The 18,897-nt window shown below is 35.2% G+C and overlaps 1 protein-coding gene across 3 annotated transcripts in view; it reads right to left on the bottom strand.

The window, feature by feature from the left end:
* Positions 1 to 18,897, bottom strand: part of Ptp99A (Protein tyrosine phosphatase 99A) — a 644,333-nt gene that overhangs the window by 40,681 nt on the left and 584,755 nt on the right. For all 3 annotated transcript variants that reach the window (XM_072546068.1, XM_072546067.1, XM_072546069.1), the window contains 3 exons: positions 18,541 to 18,710; positions 17,105 to 17,399; positions 9,642 to 10,210 (listed from right to left, as the gene is read on the bottom strand). In XM_072546068.1, coding sequence (XP_072402169.1) covers positions 9,642 to 10,210; positions 17,105 to 17,399; positions 18,541 to 18,710 — 1,034 coding nt within the window. The remainder of the gene's footprint in view (positions 1 to 9,641; positions 10,211 to 17,104; positions 17,400 to 18,540; positions 18,711 to 18,897) is intronic.

Genomic DNA, 18,897 nt, shown 5'->3' with positions numbered 1-18,897 from the left:
TTTAAACTGTGTTGTTACTTAAAGAAATTGTTTTAATGTCAGATTTGTGTAGAACAGTTTTTAAAACCACTCCAATGGCTGGCAAAATTAACTGTTCTCCGATAGTATGCGATTTTCTGGATTTGTCATCAAGATATCCGGATCAACAAGATATTTTAAGACGCTCACAAACCATCATCTTTTTTTGTGCCGTCAAAGCGAAGATTTTGTCTAGCGTGAGTCTCTTCTGAAGTTTCTCTATAAGTTTTTAAAAATATTTCAAATCTTTATCTGTTTTATCAAGGTGTCATATTCTCAGATAATCTTATAGCTTAGATGGCTTCAAATTATTATATTATTATAATTATAAGCTTTGTGTTAGGAAAGTGTCATTAGTATTTTAATTTGTTTTTCTATTCAACATGTATTACAGCCAATGTACTCCAATCCTCATCATCCTTCTCAGTGTATTCTACCGATTCTGGTGCAGCCTCCCTTACATAGTCGTTCTTAATTTCTGCCCACGATTGAAAAAGTTTTGGATAAAGACAAGACAGTGACCTTGAATATTCCAGTTATGAAGTTGTCTCAAAATGTTGGACTCCCAAGCTTTATTAAATGCACATCTCTTGAAAAGAGATAGGACGGTTTAAGGAATTATTTTGAACTTTAAAAGGATGAATGGAGTTTTGTTTGGAGAATTCTTTGACTTTAAGAAAATTGGCTGTATACTGTTGATTCGATGAGTGGCCTTGATAGATTCTCCCAAAAATGTTTGCAATATCACTGCTAAACGATGTTATGAAATTATTATTTTCTTGTAAACCCGTGAAATTGTGTGAAGTACGTAAACCAGACATTTTTCAAACTTTGTTCCAGACATCAAAGAGAGGGGTATTTGGTAGCGGTGCCCTTGCGTTTAGCATTTTAAATTTAAATGGTCACTATCATATGTATAGGCTAGAGAACTGAGGCAATGAGCTAAATTTCGGTCGCAGACAGTTAAATCGATGCATTACATTACAATACTTGTGTCTGGCAGATGTGTGATCTGACTCCCATATTATAATGTAAGCATCAAGGTCGCCCAGAATTATACGAGGACGTGGCAGTTGCGCTAATAATATGCAAAGGCTATCAGAATTTATTTGTATGTCACCAGGAAGGTACACATTGCAAATAGACATTAACTGATAGTTGTGATTCTGACAGCGACAGCCTCCAAATCACTAACTATTGTAATTTGTACCGCCTCGATGGATTATTTTACTGGTATCGCTACACCACTTGCACGACTTGCATATGTGCGGTCTTTGCGAAAATAAGTGAAATGTTTAGAATTGTACGATTAGTCTTTAAGTTTGTCTCTTGTAAACAAATAATATTTGGAGAGTATACAGATAAAAGAAGCTGTAGTATAAGGAGACGACGGAAAAATTCATCAATGTTTCAATGAAGAATCGAGTTGAATCTTGTTAACAGATTCTGAGTTGGGGGATACTGAATGCATATTGATAGCTGCATTTAAAAGATGGAATAATCCAACCATATTACTTGTAAATTCTTTGACGACGTAAATAGTGTCGGGCGAGCCTTGGAGATTATCAATCATTAAGGACAATTGGTGATAATTTAAAACGAAAGGTGGTGTATGATTAATCAATAAAATTTTCAAGAGTTTTCCGTGTAGATGGATCGTTGGATGAGCGCGGTTTCTTTTAGTTATTTGGCACAAGGATTATCAGAGTTTTTACTTAGATGATGTGGCTTTATTACATTTGGAAGTACTGGAGCAAACTCATAAGTAGTGACAGAAGCCGAGCTTGAAGTTTTATTTGTAAGATTGGCTGAAATAGTTGTTTCAGAAAAATGTGGTAATGTATCAGCAATATTTTTCAATTCATTGCAAAGTACTTCATGAGGAATAGTTGGAGATGCAATTGAAAGTATAAGTCTCTTAGCTGGTGTTATAAGTCGACGTGCCTTTATAATATGATCTTGAACCTCGATTGAGTCGTTGGAATTCATAAAGTCCTCTAACAGTTGCTTACTAGATAGATATATGCAAATTCTATTATTTGATAGATCTATTACGCTTCCTAAAAGATAAGGTAATCCTGAAGACGACTTCCATCGATTGCGCCGAAAATTATAGCCTGATCTTTTTTTGGAAATTGCTGCTCGGCTAAATGTGTGGAATATGACTCAACGGTGGTAGATTGGTTTTGAATAGGGAATCGATTCATTATTTGACTCCATAGTTATGTTGAACAGTGGGCCCGCAATTCTCGTTGCTGACCTGTCCAGTTGCTGATAACAACGCCAAAGACACCTCAATATACCTCGTATCGATACGAAATTTTAAGATTATTTAAATTTTAAATCGACACAATAATTTTAAATTTGATTTGCGGCTTAATAATTATATATAGATGACTTACAGTTTATCAGCTAATTATTGCACCATAACTTAACTATACACTATTCTTAAATCCCACCGTAAAGTGCAAATTTTGTAGGACCGAAGAAAAACACTGTTTACTACTGTACCGCCAGGGACGGCCTCCCAAGAAAGTTATTGTTTGTTGGATTTGACGGGTATTCATCAAATTATAGTCTTTTGGATTGTGGGAAGGGAAGAAGTTATGTGAGCTGCATTGTAAATTTTAATGAAAATAAAACAATTGAAAATAAGAAGGAAATTATTAGTTTTAAATTTGAAATATTAGATGATAATGAAGAGAGAATTTGCTACGATATTCAAGAAAGTGGCAAGACAGTTCCGTGTAGTTCTCAAGAAACAGATCATGACGGTGAGGATTTTAATTGTAATCTTTTCTATTATGCCAAAGATGATAATATTAATGACCGACTTGTTAACTTTGATGTACAAACTGCATTCCTGTATGGTGACCTGGCAGCGTGCATATGAAGCAGCCAACTGGTTTTGAAAGTAAGAGGTCACAGAACTTACTGTGTAAGTTAAATACGAGCATATATAGATTTAAGCAATCACCAAGGTGCTACAACCAGAAGTTTGTATTTTTTCTTAATACATTTGACTTTGGACAATTAAAAAATGACCAATGTGTTTTTGTTGGTAATTTTGCGAATGCTAAAAAGTATTTAGCAACTTATGTTGATGGTCATGTCAAAATAAGACAGTGTTATTAATGAAGTTATAGAAACTGTAAAGCAAATGTTTAAAATAACTGTGAATTTAAATATTAAATTACTTTGTTGGACTTGAGATTGTACAAGATCCTAGTGCGGATACAATTGCTATTCATCAACAAAATTATATAAAAAAAACTTAGTAAATTTAATATGCTTAATGCTAATCTATTAAATATTCCTGCAGAGCCTAGCGTACCTTTGTCCAAGGAAATACTTTAAATAGTAATAAATCTTAAGCAGAACGAATTTTTAGATATATGAAATATACTGCTCATTATAAAGTTATGCACAGAAAACCTACACAAATCATTGCCAAGATATTTTTTAACAATTTGTTGAATACATTCAATTTGTCAATTTAAAGTATCTGTCTCTTAATTTGTGCAAGTTTTTGTTTGATTTAACTTGATTTAGCTATTGTATGTATATCATTTAATTACCTCTTCTAATTATTTGGAACCACATCTATAATACAGTCCTAAAACTCTTTGATATTATTTTAATAATTTTTCATATGTACATGCTTTAATTGCACAGGCACTTCTTGTCAAACTGTTTTAAAAGCACATGTTTTGTTAATATTCTCATGCTTATTGTTTAATAAACTTTAAATTTTAATAGATCATAAATCCTTACTTATTCCTTTCAGACGAAGACATTTTTCAGTATGTCCTACGTTAAAACGAGAACCGTAAACCACGCGAAATGTGAAGAAGTATATGTATGTACATATTTGTAAAATACCTACTAAGAATTATAACGCACAGGACAAATATTCGATGCCAGTGAATTACCGTATAGACTATAGAGTGTGGTATTCATCAAAAGTCGATACGGAAGAAAATCTAAATTGCAAAAAATCGAGACCGTGGTCGATGAGTCCGCGAATAACGAGAGATGACTGTATAGTAAAAGTTCATAGTAGTTTAGATTGCCTTTAGTCTGAGTGTATGTTGGTTTGAACAACTCCATAAGTGGACTCCGTGGGCTCAAGTTGGTCTTAATATGCATTTATACAAGAGTAGCTTATTTCAATAGAAAGTCTATATTTGCGTCCTATAAACCAGTTCATTATTTCATAATTCCATACTCACTAGATCACCACCAATGCAATATGTATGATGATGACAAACTAACGAGAAGAGTTCCTGACGGCATAGAAAAGCCATGTAAAAGATGGCATAGGACGGATGGTGTATATACGCATGCGATGGCGCAGGATGGTGTATATTGGAAGAAGAAACCAATTCATTCATCTTCCTAAGGTACAGTGAATGAAAATACATATAGATGCGAAAACCAAAGCTATACCAATCAACAGAGGAGTTCGCCGGGGAGATGTTATCTCACCAAAGCTATTCACACTTGGACTGGAAGACCTGTTCAAAGACATTAACTGGGCAGATAAAGGAATACATGTTCATGGAAAAAGACTGAGTCATTTGAGATACGCTGATGACATTGTAATATTCCCTACAAGTTTCGAAGAACTACAGACCATGATGACGTAACTATTTCAAGCTTCGGAAAAAGTAGGTCTTAGATGAACTTGAAAAAAAAAACAAAAATAATGACAAATACACCGAAAATTAGAGAAATAACGTTAAACGACATAAATTTAGAAACAGTAAGCGAATACATCTACCTGGGACAGATAATGAAAATTAACAAAGAAAATCAAACTGCCGAAATTACCAGAAGAATAAGGTTAGCGTGGACAGGATTCGGAAAACTGAGTTGGATCTTGAAAAACACTAAAATAGAACAATATTTGAAAACCAGAATTTACGATCAGTGTATCCTCCCTATACTCACGTATGGTTCACAGATGTGGACACTCACCAAGTCTAATATGGATAAAATAGTAAAAAGGCACAAAGAGCGATGGAAAGATAAATGCTCGGGGTGAGACTTGTAGACAAAAAACAAACAAACGGAATAAAAGCAAAACCAAAGTAAAAGACGCAGGACAACATGCTGCCAAATTAAAATGGAGCTTCGCAGGACACAATGCCCGACTGAAGGATAAAAGATGAAACCACGAAATACAACAATGGAGACCATGGTTAGGAAAGAGAAGCAGAGGAAGACCACAAATGAGATGGGCTGATGACATTAAGAAGATCGGAGGACACAACTGGAAGCAAGTGGCGCAAAATAGAAAACAATGGATTGATTTAGGGGAGGTCTCCAAAGTTGGATTACTTAAGGCTGAAAAGAAGAAGAAGATACCATTAACGTCTAGAATGCTAAAAAACTTCACTAAAAAACATTTTGAACAATTTTTTGTATTTCATCTATTATATATCGTAACCAAACTTGGTTCAAAAATTGACATTTTTTCGAGTTTTTTCAGTCACAAAAATTTTATTATTTTTTTTTTTGGTCAAATTGTGATAAACTATCATAGAGAAAACCAAAACAAACAAAACCGACAAGATCCGGAGGTTAACTGCCTGCCAATTTTAAAAACGTAGTTTTTCTCAAAATCTTTAATCTCCGGATGTAGTCAGTCTTTACCCCAATTTGACAGAAAAAAAATTTAATCAAAGGACCCCGGCACTTCTCTTATGTAAAAGTGGTTTCGGTTAAATTGGCTGATGAAAAGAGAGCTGGTTAAAGCTCTCTTTTCAGAGAGGTAGCTTTGGTTATGTTGATCAAAAGTTATCAGTGCGCCAAGACTCAAAGATCAATTGTTTTTGAGTTACAGAGGTTGAAAGTGTGTGTTTTTAGTTCTTTTGAAAAATACATATTTGTAAAATATACAGAATTTTAGAAAACAGGTGAAACTAACTTCAGGGACTGATTCTGCATGAAAAATAATGATATATATTTATAACTATATAAACGTGTGCCTGCAAAAGCTTCCTTGATACGGGGCGTTGAAATTTTTTTCTTACAAACTAACGATTTATTTATTGCCTTGAAACTGGTTGAGATATACAAATTAAATATGGTGTGTTTTAAGAGCTGGTTATTGCGCATTTTTTGACATACAATTAGAACTTTTATATTAATCGGCGCCTCATATGAAAAAAAGAAAAAGGATTTTTTGACAAAAATTAAATGAATGATTTTTTATTTGAAAAATCTCAACGGAGTACCATTTTTTCTTTAGCGAGTCAATGATGAATATGTAATTTCAAATTGTATGTAAAAAATGAGCAATAATCAACTTTTTAAACCCCTTTAAATTTCATTTATATCTCAACCAGTTCCAGAGCAATAAATAAATCGTTAGTTTCTAAAAAAATTTCAACACCCCGTATCTCGAAAAAGCATTTGCGGGCATAAGTTTATATAGCAACTATCAATATTTTCATGCAGAATCACTCCCTGACGTTCGTTGCACGTATTTACTAAAACTGTGTATATTCTACAAATACGTACTCGTATTATTCAAAAGGACTAAAAACCAACAATGTGACTGAAAAAAGTAAAAAAAAAGAGCAATTCTTGAACAATTTTTTGAAATTTCCCCATTTTGTTTTTTTTAAGAATATTAAATTTTTCTGGTAAACTATCACGTAAGAGCACTTCTTTTTTAAAACTCTTCTAGAATTTTATGTTTCAGATTTGCCGTTCCAGAGGTTAACTGTCCACTGTCCTCCGGAGGCGTGTCAGCCTTGAGCTGACAGCCGTGATTCGTATTCGAGAAGTTGAATGTTTTCTTCTGCATGTTTTCTTCCGTCTAGAAAGTATCCGGAATTTTATATTTTTCCTAATTTTAATAGATTTCCTTTTTGTAACATTTTAAGACAAAAATAATGAATCAAGTAGGTTGTGCCGATAGTAGGTTATGGACAAAATCGCATGACAACACTATCTGTCAAATATTGTTGTTTGTACACACACATAACATTTGTGAAATAATGTCGCAAGTAGAAAAAAGAAAAGTGGTGGTGGAATATTTGTATAGAAAGGGTGTCCGAAATGTTAAAAAATTAGTGCAATTGACTGAACTCGGAAAAAGTGCAGTGTATGAGACAATAAAGAGGATAAAAAATGGCATAGATGTAAGACATAGACCAGTTTCGAGTAGACAGGAAACAATTTAAATGCTTTAGTGGCTTTAGGACGACGTTTTCGTATGTTCAGATCCAAACCGTCTTCTATTCTAGAGCTATTCCTTCTTGTTTTTCAGAAAGGGCATTTCTGAAGATTCGTTAGGAGTACATTTTGAAAAGCAGGAGCGACAAGAGACATCCTTGCCGTACTCGTCTTTTAATATTAGGAGCCTTTGATTCCAAACCGTCTACTACAACTGTTGTTGATTCCAACTATGCTGATTTGCAATTATGCAAACGTCTCTGCCATCCAAGCCAATGTCTCTTAGAACTTCGATCAATATAGAGCGCTTAACACGATCAAATCCCTTTTTTAAGTCAATAAAACAACAGTTCTCCTCCTCAGTCCTAATCGCTCTTGGAATGTGGTGACACCATCAGGCCTTTACAGTTTTTTCACGATTTCCCTGCATACTTCCCTGTCCTGGGCTAGTTGTTCGGCTTCATGTAACCCTTAGTTAATCAATACTTTTGTTTGATCTACCCAACGGCGTGAAGATCTTCCCCTTGGTCTCTTTCCTTCAACTCTACCCTCGACTATCAGTTTTTCCATCGTACCTGTTCTTCTAGCAATGTGTCCAAAATACTGCAAATATCTCTGTTGTATTTGTTTAAGCAATCTATCCTTTACTTTAAGTTTAAAAATTAGTGCCCTTACCAGCCTTAGTTTTGTGTGTATTGTTATGCTAGAATTTTTCCAAATTGTTACCAGTTTCATCATAGCTGTTCTAGCAATAGTCAACCTTCTACGTATCTCTGTCACACTCTCCGTCATTTGTTATTAGGGACCCCAGGTATATGAAACTATTTACTACTTCAAACCCCCCAATTTCTTTAATGTGTTCTCGGAAGATTATTCCGAGCTCTGTCTACTATAATGATCTTTGTCTTACTCCTATTTAGCTTTAGTCCATATGTTTTGCTTTTCTCCTGCAGACATCTCATTATGTCTTCCATTTCTTCTTGATTTGCCGCGATTATTAAAGTGTCACCAGCATATCTCAAGTTACTGATTTTTTGACCTCCTACTGATATTCCATCCTTCCATTCGTCTAGTACCTTTCACATAATGTGTTCGTTGTAGATATTAAACAGAGTTGGCGAGATTATGCATCCCTGCCTGATACCTGCCTCTGTTCTGAAATGATCGGAATGGGTGTTGTTTATTTTTAATGTGCACTTACTATTTTCATATAGACTTCTAATTAGTTGAATTAAGTGGTGGGGTGTTCCCATTTCCGTTAGTATGGACCATAGCTGCTGCCATTTGACTTTATCGAAGGCCTTTGTGTAATCCACAAAGCACATAAGCTAGGAGTATTGAATTCACGAGTTTTTTCCATTAACTGTCTGACTCCATCTCCAGTCTCTTTTAAAACTTCTTCGGTGATCTGGTCTGCGCCAGATTTTCTATTTTTTAACATTTTGATTGTTTTTTCTAACTCTGACTTTAGAATGTTTGGTTCTCTCTCTGCAGTGAACTCGTCGTGATTTGCATTCTCGAGATCATCTGCATATAGACTTTGACAATATTTTCACCATACCTCCGCAACCCCTTTCTAGTCCTTTATAATATGTTGGTTTTGATCCATTATTGTTTGTGTGATTGGTTTAAATTCCCTGGATAGATATCGGACTTTGTTATATAGCTCATCTGATTCATACCGGTTTGAATGTCTCTCTAGTTCTTCGCATTCTTCATTTATATGTTTATTTTTATCATCCCTACATGCTCTTTTAATTTCTCTATTTAACCATGCTAATTCGTTTTTGTTGCTGTCGTTTTGATATATGAGAGATTTGATTCTCCTTCGCTCTTCGAAAAGTTGCAGCGTTCTATCTGTCATCCAGTGTTTTCTCTTTTTTTGATCTTTTTTTCGGTTCTGGTTCTTTCTACAGAGGTTTCTATGGCATTTCTGAAACCTTTCCACATTTCTTCTGGGTTGTCTTGTGTGTTCAACATACTAGTTTCCTTTAATGCATCTCTAAATGTTTTCGGATTTGAAATCTCCAGCCCGTTTTGATTTTGGTGTGGCAAAACAACAGTACATGTCTATAAATATATCACATCTTTGAGCAAGTACGTTCATCCCAAACAATGCCTCTCTCGTCCCAAATCCGGTACGGAAACAGGTTTGAAACGAAAAAAGAAGTCGAATAAGTTTCCTAAAATTGCATTACCAAAGGCCTCCTCCTAACAATAATTAACAAATCAGATGAATGTTTTAAATAAAAATAATAAAAAGTACAAAAAACAGACTATTATCATATATAGAAACTTCTTCCAATATCATGTTCTTAGTAGTTAAATCAGGTTTAAATAATATACTTCTCACAATTGTGAATACTTTTTCTGTTCAAACTCAGTCTATTATGTTGCAAAATCTAAAGAATACATAAAATAGTAGTAATACATACCGGTCGACAACAACGATTGGTCCATTTTGAACTCTCTGCATTTCTAATACAAATGTAGGTAAATGATACATCTCACTGATCTTAGGAACCTGATGAGGCCAATTCACGCAATGGAGCATTTTAATGGGTATTTCATAATCGTCCTGAACAGATTTCATCAAAAATTCTCGAATATAATAGTTAGAGGTGCTGTGTTCGTGGGTTAGTTGACAAATATACGTATCAGTTTCAATGACTTCATTTCCAACGGGCCAGAAAGCTTCATATTCAGAGTTATCGATGAAGCTAATGAAGACTATCAAATGTGCGTTATGATCCCAAACCATTTGCCAAAAATCGTATACGGTGTGCTTGAATGGATGCTGCGTGATGATGAATTCACGAAGGTTGTGAAAACCTTGCAACCAGCTGGCATTGATATAATCAGATCCATCTTCACCAGGCTTTGGAGTCAAATGGACTCGAGAACTTTCTACTGGAACAATTATTGCGCACCTGTTCTTTGGTTGATTCACCGGTTTGTTGGCAGAGACAAGGTGAAAGTCTTTAGGAACGAAGCTGGTAACTAGCTGCAATTAAAAATATATTTTAGTAATTTTATTAATAAAAAATTTTTCAAAAATTTTGATAAAAAGCAAATATGAATCGCTTATATGTATATTTAAAAAAATTGAGGATAAACAAACAGAAAAATAAAACCAACATAACAGAAAACATGGTATTAATTTTTGAGATGTAGGTCCACCCTAATTTCACCATCATTCTTGGTTTTGAGCTTCTTAACTTATTTATATGAGACAACCTTCCAAAGTACTTGTCGTCTTCCCTCTATATTGAGAGAATTGATAAATATATTCAAGGTCGCCACTCCAACCAGCGTATTTCCTATAATTCTTCTCAGTATTGTTATCTGCGCAATTTCCAATAGCCTTTGTGTTGTGACTGTCTCGGTTGTTTTATGATGCATACACCATTGTTGGTTTTATACTGGCTTTATAAATTTTTCATTTCATAACAGTCTTACATGTCAGATTTCGCCATAGAGTGATATTATTAAAGTCTATTTGCTTTTTGGGCTTGATCTCTCACTTCTCTCCACAGCTGGACAATGTAATCACAAGGTATTTTATTTCCATTACTTGTTCAATACTGACGCCATTATTTTCAAATTTACACCTGGTTGGTTTTTTACCGATTACTATTGTTTTGGTTTTCTGAGTTGCGCTCGTCACATTTTCAGCAATTTTTTTTTGTATTTTATTTATTATTTAAGACAATTAAACTTCTTTTATATTATTATACAACTTTTAAAGATTACAAAATGTTTATTTTCTGATAAAATGTGTTAGGCTTTCACGGCCATCGTCTAACTTGTTAAACTGTTTGTTCGGACTGTTAGGCCGTTGTCTTCTGAGATTAGTTCTCGACGTTTCGCCAACACTAGGGGTTGGCATCTTCTGGAGATGTTACTACTTCTCTTGTAAGCTGAAACTGACGCCGCGTTCACACACACACACACACATGTGATCAACCCTGCCCCTAAGGAACATGTGTATACCATTATAAAGTGGGATCCACATGTCCGAAGATCAAACCGGTCACACTTCGCTATTGAAGTGGTACCTATCTGACCCCCAGGCTTTTCCTCCACCCCTTCTCAACGTGTGACTTACGTGAGGAGGCTTATGATCTGAAAGTTACTTTGGTTGCTCTGGGTAATCCGACACCCTCTGTTTTTATTGACTGTGGTTAAGTCACCTAGCACACATATCGGCTTTTCTCCCTATTTACTTTACTGACTCTATAGAAATTACTCTAACTTGACATCGGGACTGGTGTCCCTAAAAGAAAAAGTGTGTGTTCCGAACAGAGAGCCACCAGAATGGGCTGATGACTCTGTCCGAAAAAAGTGTGTGCCCGTACACTCAGGCGCCGATTTGGCAAAATAAATTTTGTTCTCCTCGCCGGCTGATCATCCGAGTAGAGTCCGGCCACCGAGCCCATGTATGCCGCACATGACCTCGGAGCTCTGAATTCGCGATAGGATCAGCATTCGATCTGCTTTAGGGGCCTCTGCCTGACGGCTGGTATAAAAGGCCTGACGGACCTTTTATACTTTTTAATTGGGTTTTTTATATTTTTGTACGAAACAGCAGATGACATTCGGTGTTCTGTAGAAGGCATGGTTTTGTTTAGACAGTGAGCGATTTTTTTTTGTTTTTTTTGTCTTAAATACTACTACTAATCTAACTTATCTATGAAGTGTGCATTCCCAAGTGTATAATGCTCTCAGACACTCCGTGTATATGTTTTTTGGGTTTTAATTTTTTTACTACTTCTAAACTATTACTATGTGTGCGTGTGTTGGGGTGTGCATTTCCAGGTGTATATTGGTCTTATATACTATCGTTTTAGTCTCGCCAGACTGTGACCGAACTTCTGCAGCCATCCAAACTCATCCAACCAACCATCTCTTGATTGGCTGCAGCAGCTCTGTACCATTTTTTTCGAAGCCGCGTTGTACTACGGAGGTCATATTTATATTGTGTCATAACTGTGGGTAGTACTGTGATGTTTTATCCAGCATCTGCGTTTCTTCAAACAGTATCCGATGTTCTCCGCTTCCCAAAGCGTGTTCGGCAACTGCAAATTTGTCAATATATCCTAAACGACAATGGCTTTTATGTTCGTTTATCCTTGTGTTTGTGTGTCTTTTTGTGGTTCCCACATATACCATTTCACATTTGCATGGTATTCGGTATACTCCGGCCGTTGCTAACGGGTCGCGTTTGTCCTTCACCGATCTTAAACAGTCCTTGATTTTGACTATGATTCTTCTTCTTGCAGTACCGTCTCCTATCGGAGGTTGGCTACCATCACAGCAATCTTTACTTTGTTGGCTGCAGCTCTGAACAACTGTATTGAGCTGCACCCATACCACTCCCTTAAATTTCGCAACCAGGAAATCCTCCTACGTCCCACATTTCTCTTTCCCGAGATTTTTCCTTGGATTATGAGTCTAAGCAGAGAGTACTTTTCTCCTCTCATTATGTGACCCAGATATTCCAATTTTTTCGTTTGTATGGTTTTTATGACTTCGAATTCCTTCCCCATCTTCAGCAGAACATCTTGATTTGTTACTCTTTCTGTCCATGGTATTTTCCACATTCTCCTGTAACACCACATCTCGAATGCCTCAATGTTTTTGATGTTTATCTTTTTCAGTGTCCAGGCTTCCATGCCGTACAGCAGAACGGAGAAAACATAGCACCTTAACATTCTCGTTCTTAAGTTTATATTTATGTCTCGGCTGCATAGGAACTTTTTCATTTTGACAAACGATTGTCTCGCTATCTCTATTCGCCTCTTGATTTCTCTTGTCTGGTCATTAGCATCAGTGAAGCAAACCCCTAAATATTTGTAGGACGTAACTCTTTCAACTGGCTGATTATTTATGATTAAATTCACATTGGTGTATAGCTTCTTTGTTACAATCATGAATTTAGTCTTTTTGATGTTCAGTTTTAGACCATACTTATTGGTATGGGTGTTTATGTTTTCCATCAAAAACTGTAAATTTGCTAGGTTATCTGTTACTATTAGTATGATAGATATTGAATATGATACATTGGCTTTTTTAAGTATTTGTCCAATTCTGTCTGTTACCCCCGATATATAAGACAAGAACGCTTTGCCTATACATGCTGTTATGATTTATGTATTTTTTTTCTGGTAAAACCATTAGAGGTGAGCGCTTTTTCAATATGAAGAAGTTCACTTTGCAAATGCTTTGGTTCACAAATTCTCTTCGTCCTCTCCGCCAGAGTTTTGATGATACCTTGGTTTTGGCCTGGATGATGATTTGAGTTCCTGTTTATGTCTGTGATACACTTTATGCCCTAAGTAACCTTCCTTTCGATTTACTAATACATCTAGGAACGCTAGTTGATCTTTCTCTGTTTCTATCGTAAATTGAATATTTGGATGTAGTGTGTTTATATAACACAGGAAATCGTTAAGTTTTTCTACTCCGTGACCCCAAATCACAAAAGTTTCATCGACGTATCTAAACCATACCCTTGGCTTGTATGATGACTCCATTACCTTCTTCTCTAGATGCTCCATGAAAAGGTTGGCTACGACCGGGCTTTGTGTATTTTCGGTAAGCCATACAGGCGTGGTGGGACTGCTTCGCTGTTGCATATTCTTGGCTTTGTATCCTCTGGTATGGACAAAGATTTTATAAGTTTCTTGATTTTTCGTAGGGTGACTGCTGTGGGATCTTTTTTAAGTCTTCTATATACCGCAGGATCTAGAAGATTTTGTATTTTTGTTTTGTAGTCGGTTATCTTCATTACGACGGTGGCGTTTCCCTTGTCTGCTGGTAAAATTACAACATCTTTGTCCGCCTTTAACGATTTTATAGCACGAATTTCTTGGTGACTCAGATTATTTTTCGGTGTCTTAGCTTTATGCAAAATTCTCGCTCATTCTGTCCTTATTTCTTCAGCTTTTTCGATTGGTAAGTTGCGAATCGCAGACTCGATATTAGCGATGATATCTTCCTTGGGTATAACTTTAGGTGCAATCGCAAAATTTCCACCTTTGGCTGGCTATGATGTTTCGGCTGGACTTAAAACCACATCTTTCAGCTGGAGATAAAATCATTAAAAACATCTCCAGAAGATGCCAACCCCTAGTGTTGGTCTAGTACGCCCCCTCACGCCGAAACCAGTGGAGGGGAGGCGAGTAGGAAATATAAATATGAACTCCGTATTTATTGTACCTCTGCGTAATTTAGACATACCATCTCCACAGTTGTATATTTTAACATCTCTCACTGTTGGTCAGTTGGTCTTGAGTAATGCTTTGACATATTAATTTTATAGTTCTTCCATTGACTGTGGGTTTAACTGAACTACTTGGAGTATACCCCATTTATACTCTCTGCTTTCAATTTTGATTTTTAATTTTAGTAGTTTAATTTCATCGTTAGATTTCTTCTTTTCTACAGTATTGATAGTGCTTGGTAGACCCTTTTATTGTAGTCAACCACCCACTGTCTAATAGATTTTTTTAGTCTATTTCTTGCATTCATACTTTACGTCCACTTCAGATCTAGATCTAGATCAGATCATCTTCAGTGCCTTCTTTTGTAGTTGAAGCTACCACTAAAATTATAGCTGTGGCATAAATATGTGGTTTTACATTGTTCCAAATTGAAATTCTAAGGTGACTCTAGGTCGATGACATACATTTATGTATTACAAAATATGTAAATACAACATTTTACCTGAATATTTAATGAAAAAAGTCTGTAATTTTTGTTTGTCGCATTCCTTGAACTTCTGAAAAAAAAACATTTTTTCAATTGATGTGGAAACCATCGATAATAATTCTTTCACACTCTGGGAAGCTTCAGCAGTCTGAATAAATGCTCCTATGGTGGAACAAGCAGCATACGCTTGGGCAACAGTAGGGATTTTGCCGAAATCTTCCAATTTTTCATCAACCTCATCAGTACTTTGTTTGTTAGTAGTTTGGTGACTCAGTACGATGTCAATATCTGACAGTTCTTCGCTCGTACTTATTTCGTCATCCACTCGTACATAGTCATCTGCAGAGAAGTCAGAACTGAGAAGGGAAACGGCATCCTGTAAATGAGTGTGTGCAATATCGTTGTATACGATCCCTGATGGATGTAAGTCGTTAGTTAGGCCGGAAAAACGAAAACAGTTGATGATCGTTTCCTTCCGCACAGATTCCTATGCCTTTGATATCATTAGTATAGCGTCAAGAATACTGACTTCCGTATCGTCGTTATTCTCTCTATTTTTGATGATTTTGTACACCAATTCTTTCCGAAAGCATGCTTTAAGATTTCTTATAACTCCTTGGTCCATGGGCTGCAGTATGGACGTACAATTTGGAGGCAGAAAAACGAGTTTAATTTGTTTTAACCTGTCAACTGGGGGTAGGACTGACAGTTGTCGACAATTAAAATTATGTGTTTGTTTTGTCGTAAAAGTTCACTGTCCCATTTTATTAAAGTCTTTTAAAAAATAGCCGATGTCATCCAGGCTTTTTTTATTGAAATCGTAATCAACAGGGAGATTTTTCACGTTTTTAAAACAGCGTGGCATTTTACTTTTTCCTATCACCAAAAGCTTCCTTTTTATGGAACCGGACATGTTGGCTGCAACAAGAACTATAACTCGCTCTTTTGAAAGTTTACCACCGGAACATTTCTCCCCTTTAAACTTTAACGTGTGATCAGGTGTCAGTCTAAAAAATAACCCCATCTCGTCAGCATTAAAAATTTCATCATCGCTATAGCCGAACCTGAGTGTAGGCCACACATTTTCAACCCAGTCATTTGTAATTGATCTGTCAACAACTGCTGACTCACCTGCAATTTTTGGATGGACATGGACAATATTGTGGCGAGCTCGGAAACGTTGAACCCAGGAAGCATTACACTTCAAATCCTTCTTCAAAATCACAGCGAAAGCGTCAGCCTTTACCTGAAGCATCGGCCCACTCACGGGTACATTGTTTGCGCGTTGTTGTTTGAACCAATCGAGCAAAGCACTTTCAATGACACTGTGATTTGATGACCGAACGCGTTTTCCTTTTTCCCACTTATTAAATTGCATAATAATTTTCTCTCGCCGTTTTATCATTCCAGCAATTGTTGAGCGTGACGTTTTAAATTACCGGGCAATCGAACTCGCGGAATAACCGGAATCCGAAAAAAATATCCGAATAACCGAAAATTTTGTAATACAATGGACCCATCTTGGGAGGTCTAAATGTCTAAAGGACAAGTAATCAAGTGTAGATGCCTGCCCGGATGTACTATAACCATAAATAAATCATAAATCCTTACTTCTTATTTCGTGGTAGTAAATATCGGTAATACCTGTGAGAAATACAACACTACAATGTCCATTTTCATAACTTTACAGGATAGCACTTTTAAACTTGGAAACAATATTATATTGAACATTGTATCTACTGTCATTTACATCATGCGTTGGTTATAATTATTTATTTATTATACAGTGTGTAAAAATGTCATAATTGAAATTGTACGTTGTAACCAATATTTTAACTGCTAGTGTTCCAAGAAATAAGTTTGCTCTAACCGATTTGTTCATTATAAGCAATATAAATACGTTTTTTGTATGTCATTTTATGGGACCTACTATTTTGTTTGTTATATCCGATTGTACGTTATAGCCGGTGTCGTTGTGATTTTGACTGTACTTTCAATTATAATAGTACTAACGCCCAGTGATCTATTTATAGGATGGATCAAAATTAAAAAATGTAAAGACATAAAATTTCATGAATATTTCAATATTAAGAACAATATTACCGATAATTATGTATAAGTAAAATTTTGAAATTAAAAAAAAAAACAATGATTTGGGTTTTAATGAGTTAATGTAAATATTTACCTTGAACTGAGCATCAAGGGGTTTCCATAACTCATCTTTCTCTTCACAATTTACGTTCTGTAGGGCGGATACGTATCTAGGAAAGTTTTCCCTGCATATGTTGGTTTCACCGCATTCAATGGCTTCTACAAGTGCGTCATGGATAAAAATGTACTGTTCTTCTGTTTGAACTAGGAAATTCCGCTGTGCCCGAATATGCTTTAAGAATCCGTAGATATTTACTTCGCCTCTGGTTCTAATTTGGCGAAGCATAGCGTCCAGCACTATGTAAGTTCCGGTTCGACCAACTCCAGCACTGTTAACAATAAATTAGTTAATAATACTAAACGTACAAATATACAGGGTGTGCCAAACCTCGGGTCCGCTTTTGTTACAGCTAAACTATGGAGTATATAAAAAATGTTTATAACAAAACTGATGTATATCAAAGACTTCTGTAATTTAAAATTATTTTCGATTAGACAGAGCCAGTCAGAACAAACAAACCAAAGTTGTATTTTTTAAATGGAACACCCTGTATATTAAAATATATCAGGTATCAATATTTAATGGGCTATGGATTAGATTTCCAAGGTAATAAAAATGTAAGTGACATGTCAAAGTGTTTCTAGTGTAGTGTCATGATTTAAATAATATGTTTGAAATCTGGTCATACAACATACAGTATAATCACAATTTTCAAATACAAAATTTTCTCATTTCTTTTAAATGGAACACCCTGTATAATAGTATTGTTTTTTTAGAAAATATTACAACCGTTATTTTGGTATGAGGTTGTACATACAGCATGTTTCGTTTTGTAGATATTTTTTAAATCAAAATATCAAAGATTAAAAAAACGTACGCTATACGTTTATATACGTTTTTTTTTATAGTAAAAACTAGTTGAATTTAATAACTCATCATATTACAAATTAACAAGTTTAAAAAAAAAGAGAAAATTTTGTATTCGAAAATAGTAACTGCACTGTATATTGTAGCGCTAGATGTGAAAGATATTAAATTATTTAAAAATGACACTACACTAGAAAAACTTTGACATGTCATTTACATTTTTATTAACTTGGAAACCTAATCGACAGCCCATTAGTATTACAATTTTTCTCAATAAAACTGTAAATATTTCGAAAATTATTAACTTAAGACCTATAAAACCTTATACAAACTCTTCATGGCTCAAGGTTCTAAACCAAGGCTAAAATACAAAAAAATATATTCAAAAATTGTTTAATGTACAGGGTGTACCATTAAAACACATCTTTGGTTCATTCCGTTGCCATGACCGACCCTCTATAATCGAAAATAATTGTAAATTATGGAGATTTTTGATATGCATCACTTGTTATATAAACACTTTTTTATATACTCCATAGTTCTATGTATGTATGCATGCTTGTTTGTGTTAACATTCCATAATTTTATGGTTTTTAAGTTACCTGCAATGTACAATAATGGGTCCGCTATCAGGTGGATTTGCCGAAGAAGAGTTTTTAACAAAATTAATAACTGGCAATGGGTGGTCGGGAGTTCCATGATCTGGCCAGTTAGTGTAATGATATTGGTAGACAGTTTTTTCAGCTGAAATATCCCTCTTCTTATTCTTGAACTAGAAAAGGTAATTTTTAATATATTAAATTATTACGATACAATAAAACAAGAAAAATAAGAAGAAACATTCGAAAAGAAGATAAATATCTACATCTAGGAGTCTGTTCTCTTCCTCTGAAGGAACATTAATTTATAACAGGAAGATTAAAATCTCTACACCAGCTACCATGATACAAGGTTCAACT

Source organism: Diabrotica undecimpunctata, chromosome 10, assembly GCF_040954645.1.
Source record: "Diabrotica undecimpunctata isolate CICGRU chromosome 10, icDiaUnde3, whole genome shotgun sequence".
Classification (NCBI taxonomy): domain Eukaryota; kingdom Metazoa; phylum Arthropoda; class Insecta; order Coleoptera; family Chrysomelidae; genus Diabrotica; species Diabrotica undecimpunctata.
Note: the sequence above shows the minus strand (reverse complement) of the source record. Positions and strands in the feature narration are given on the sequence as shown.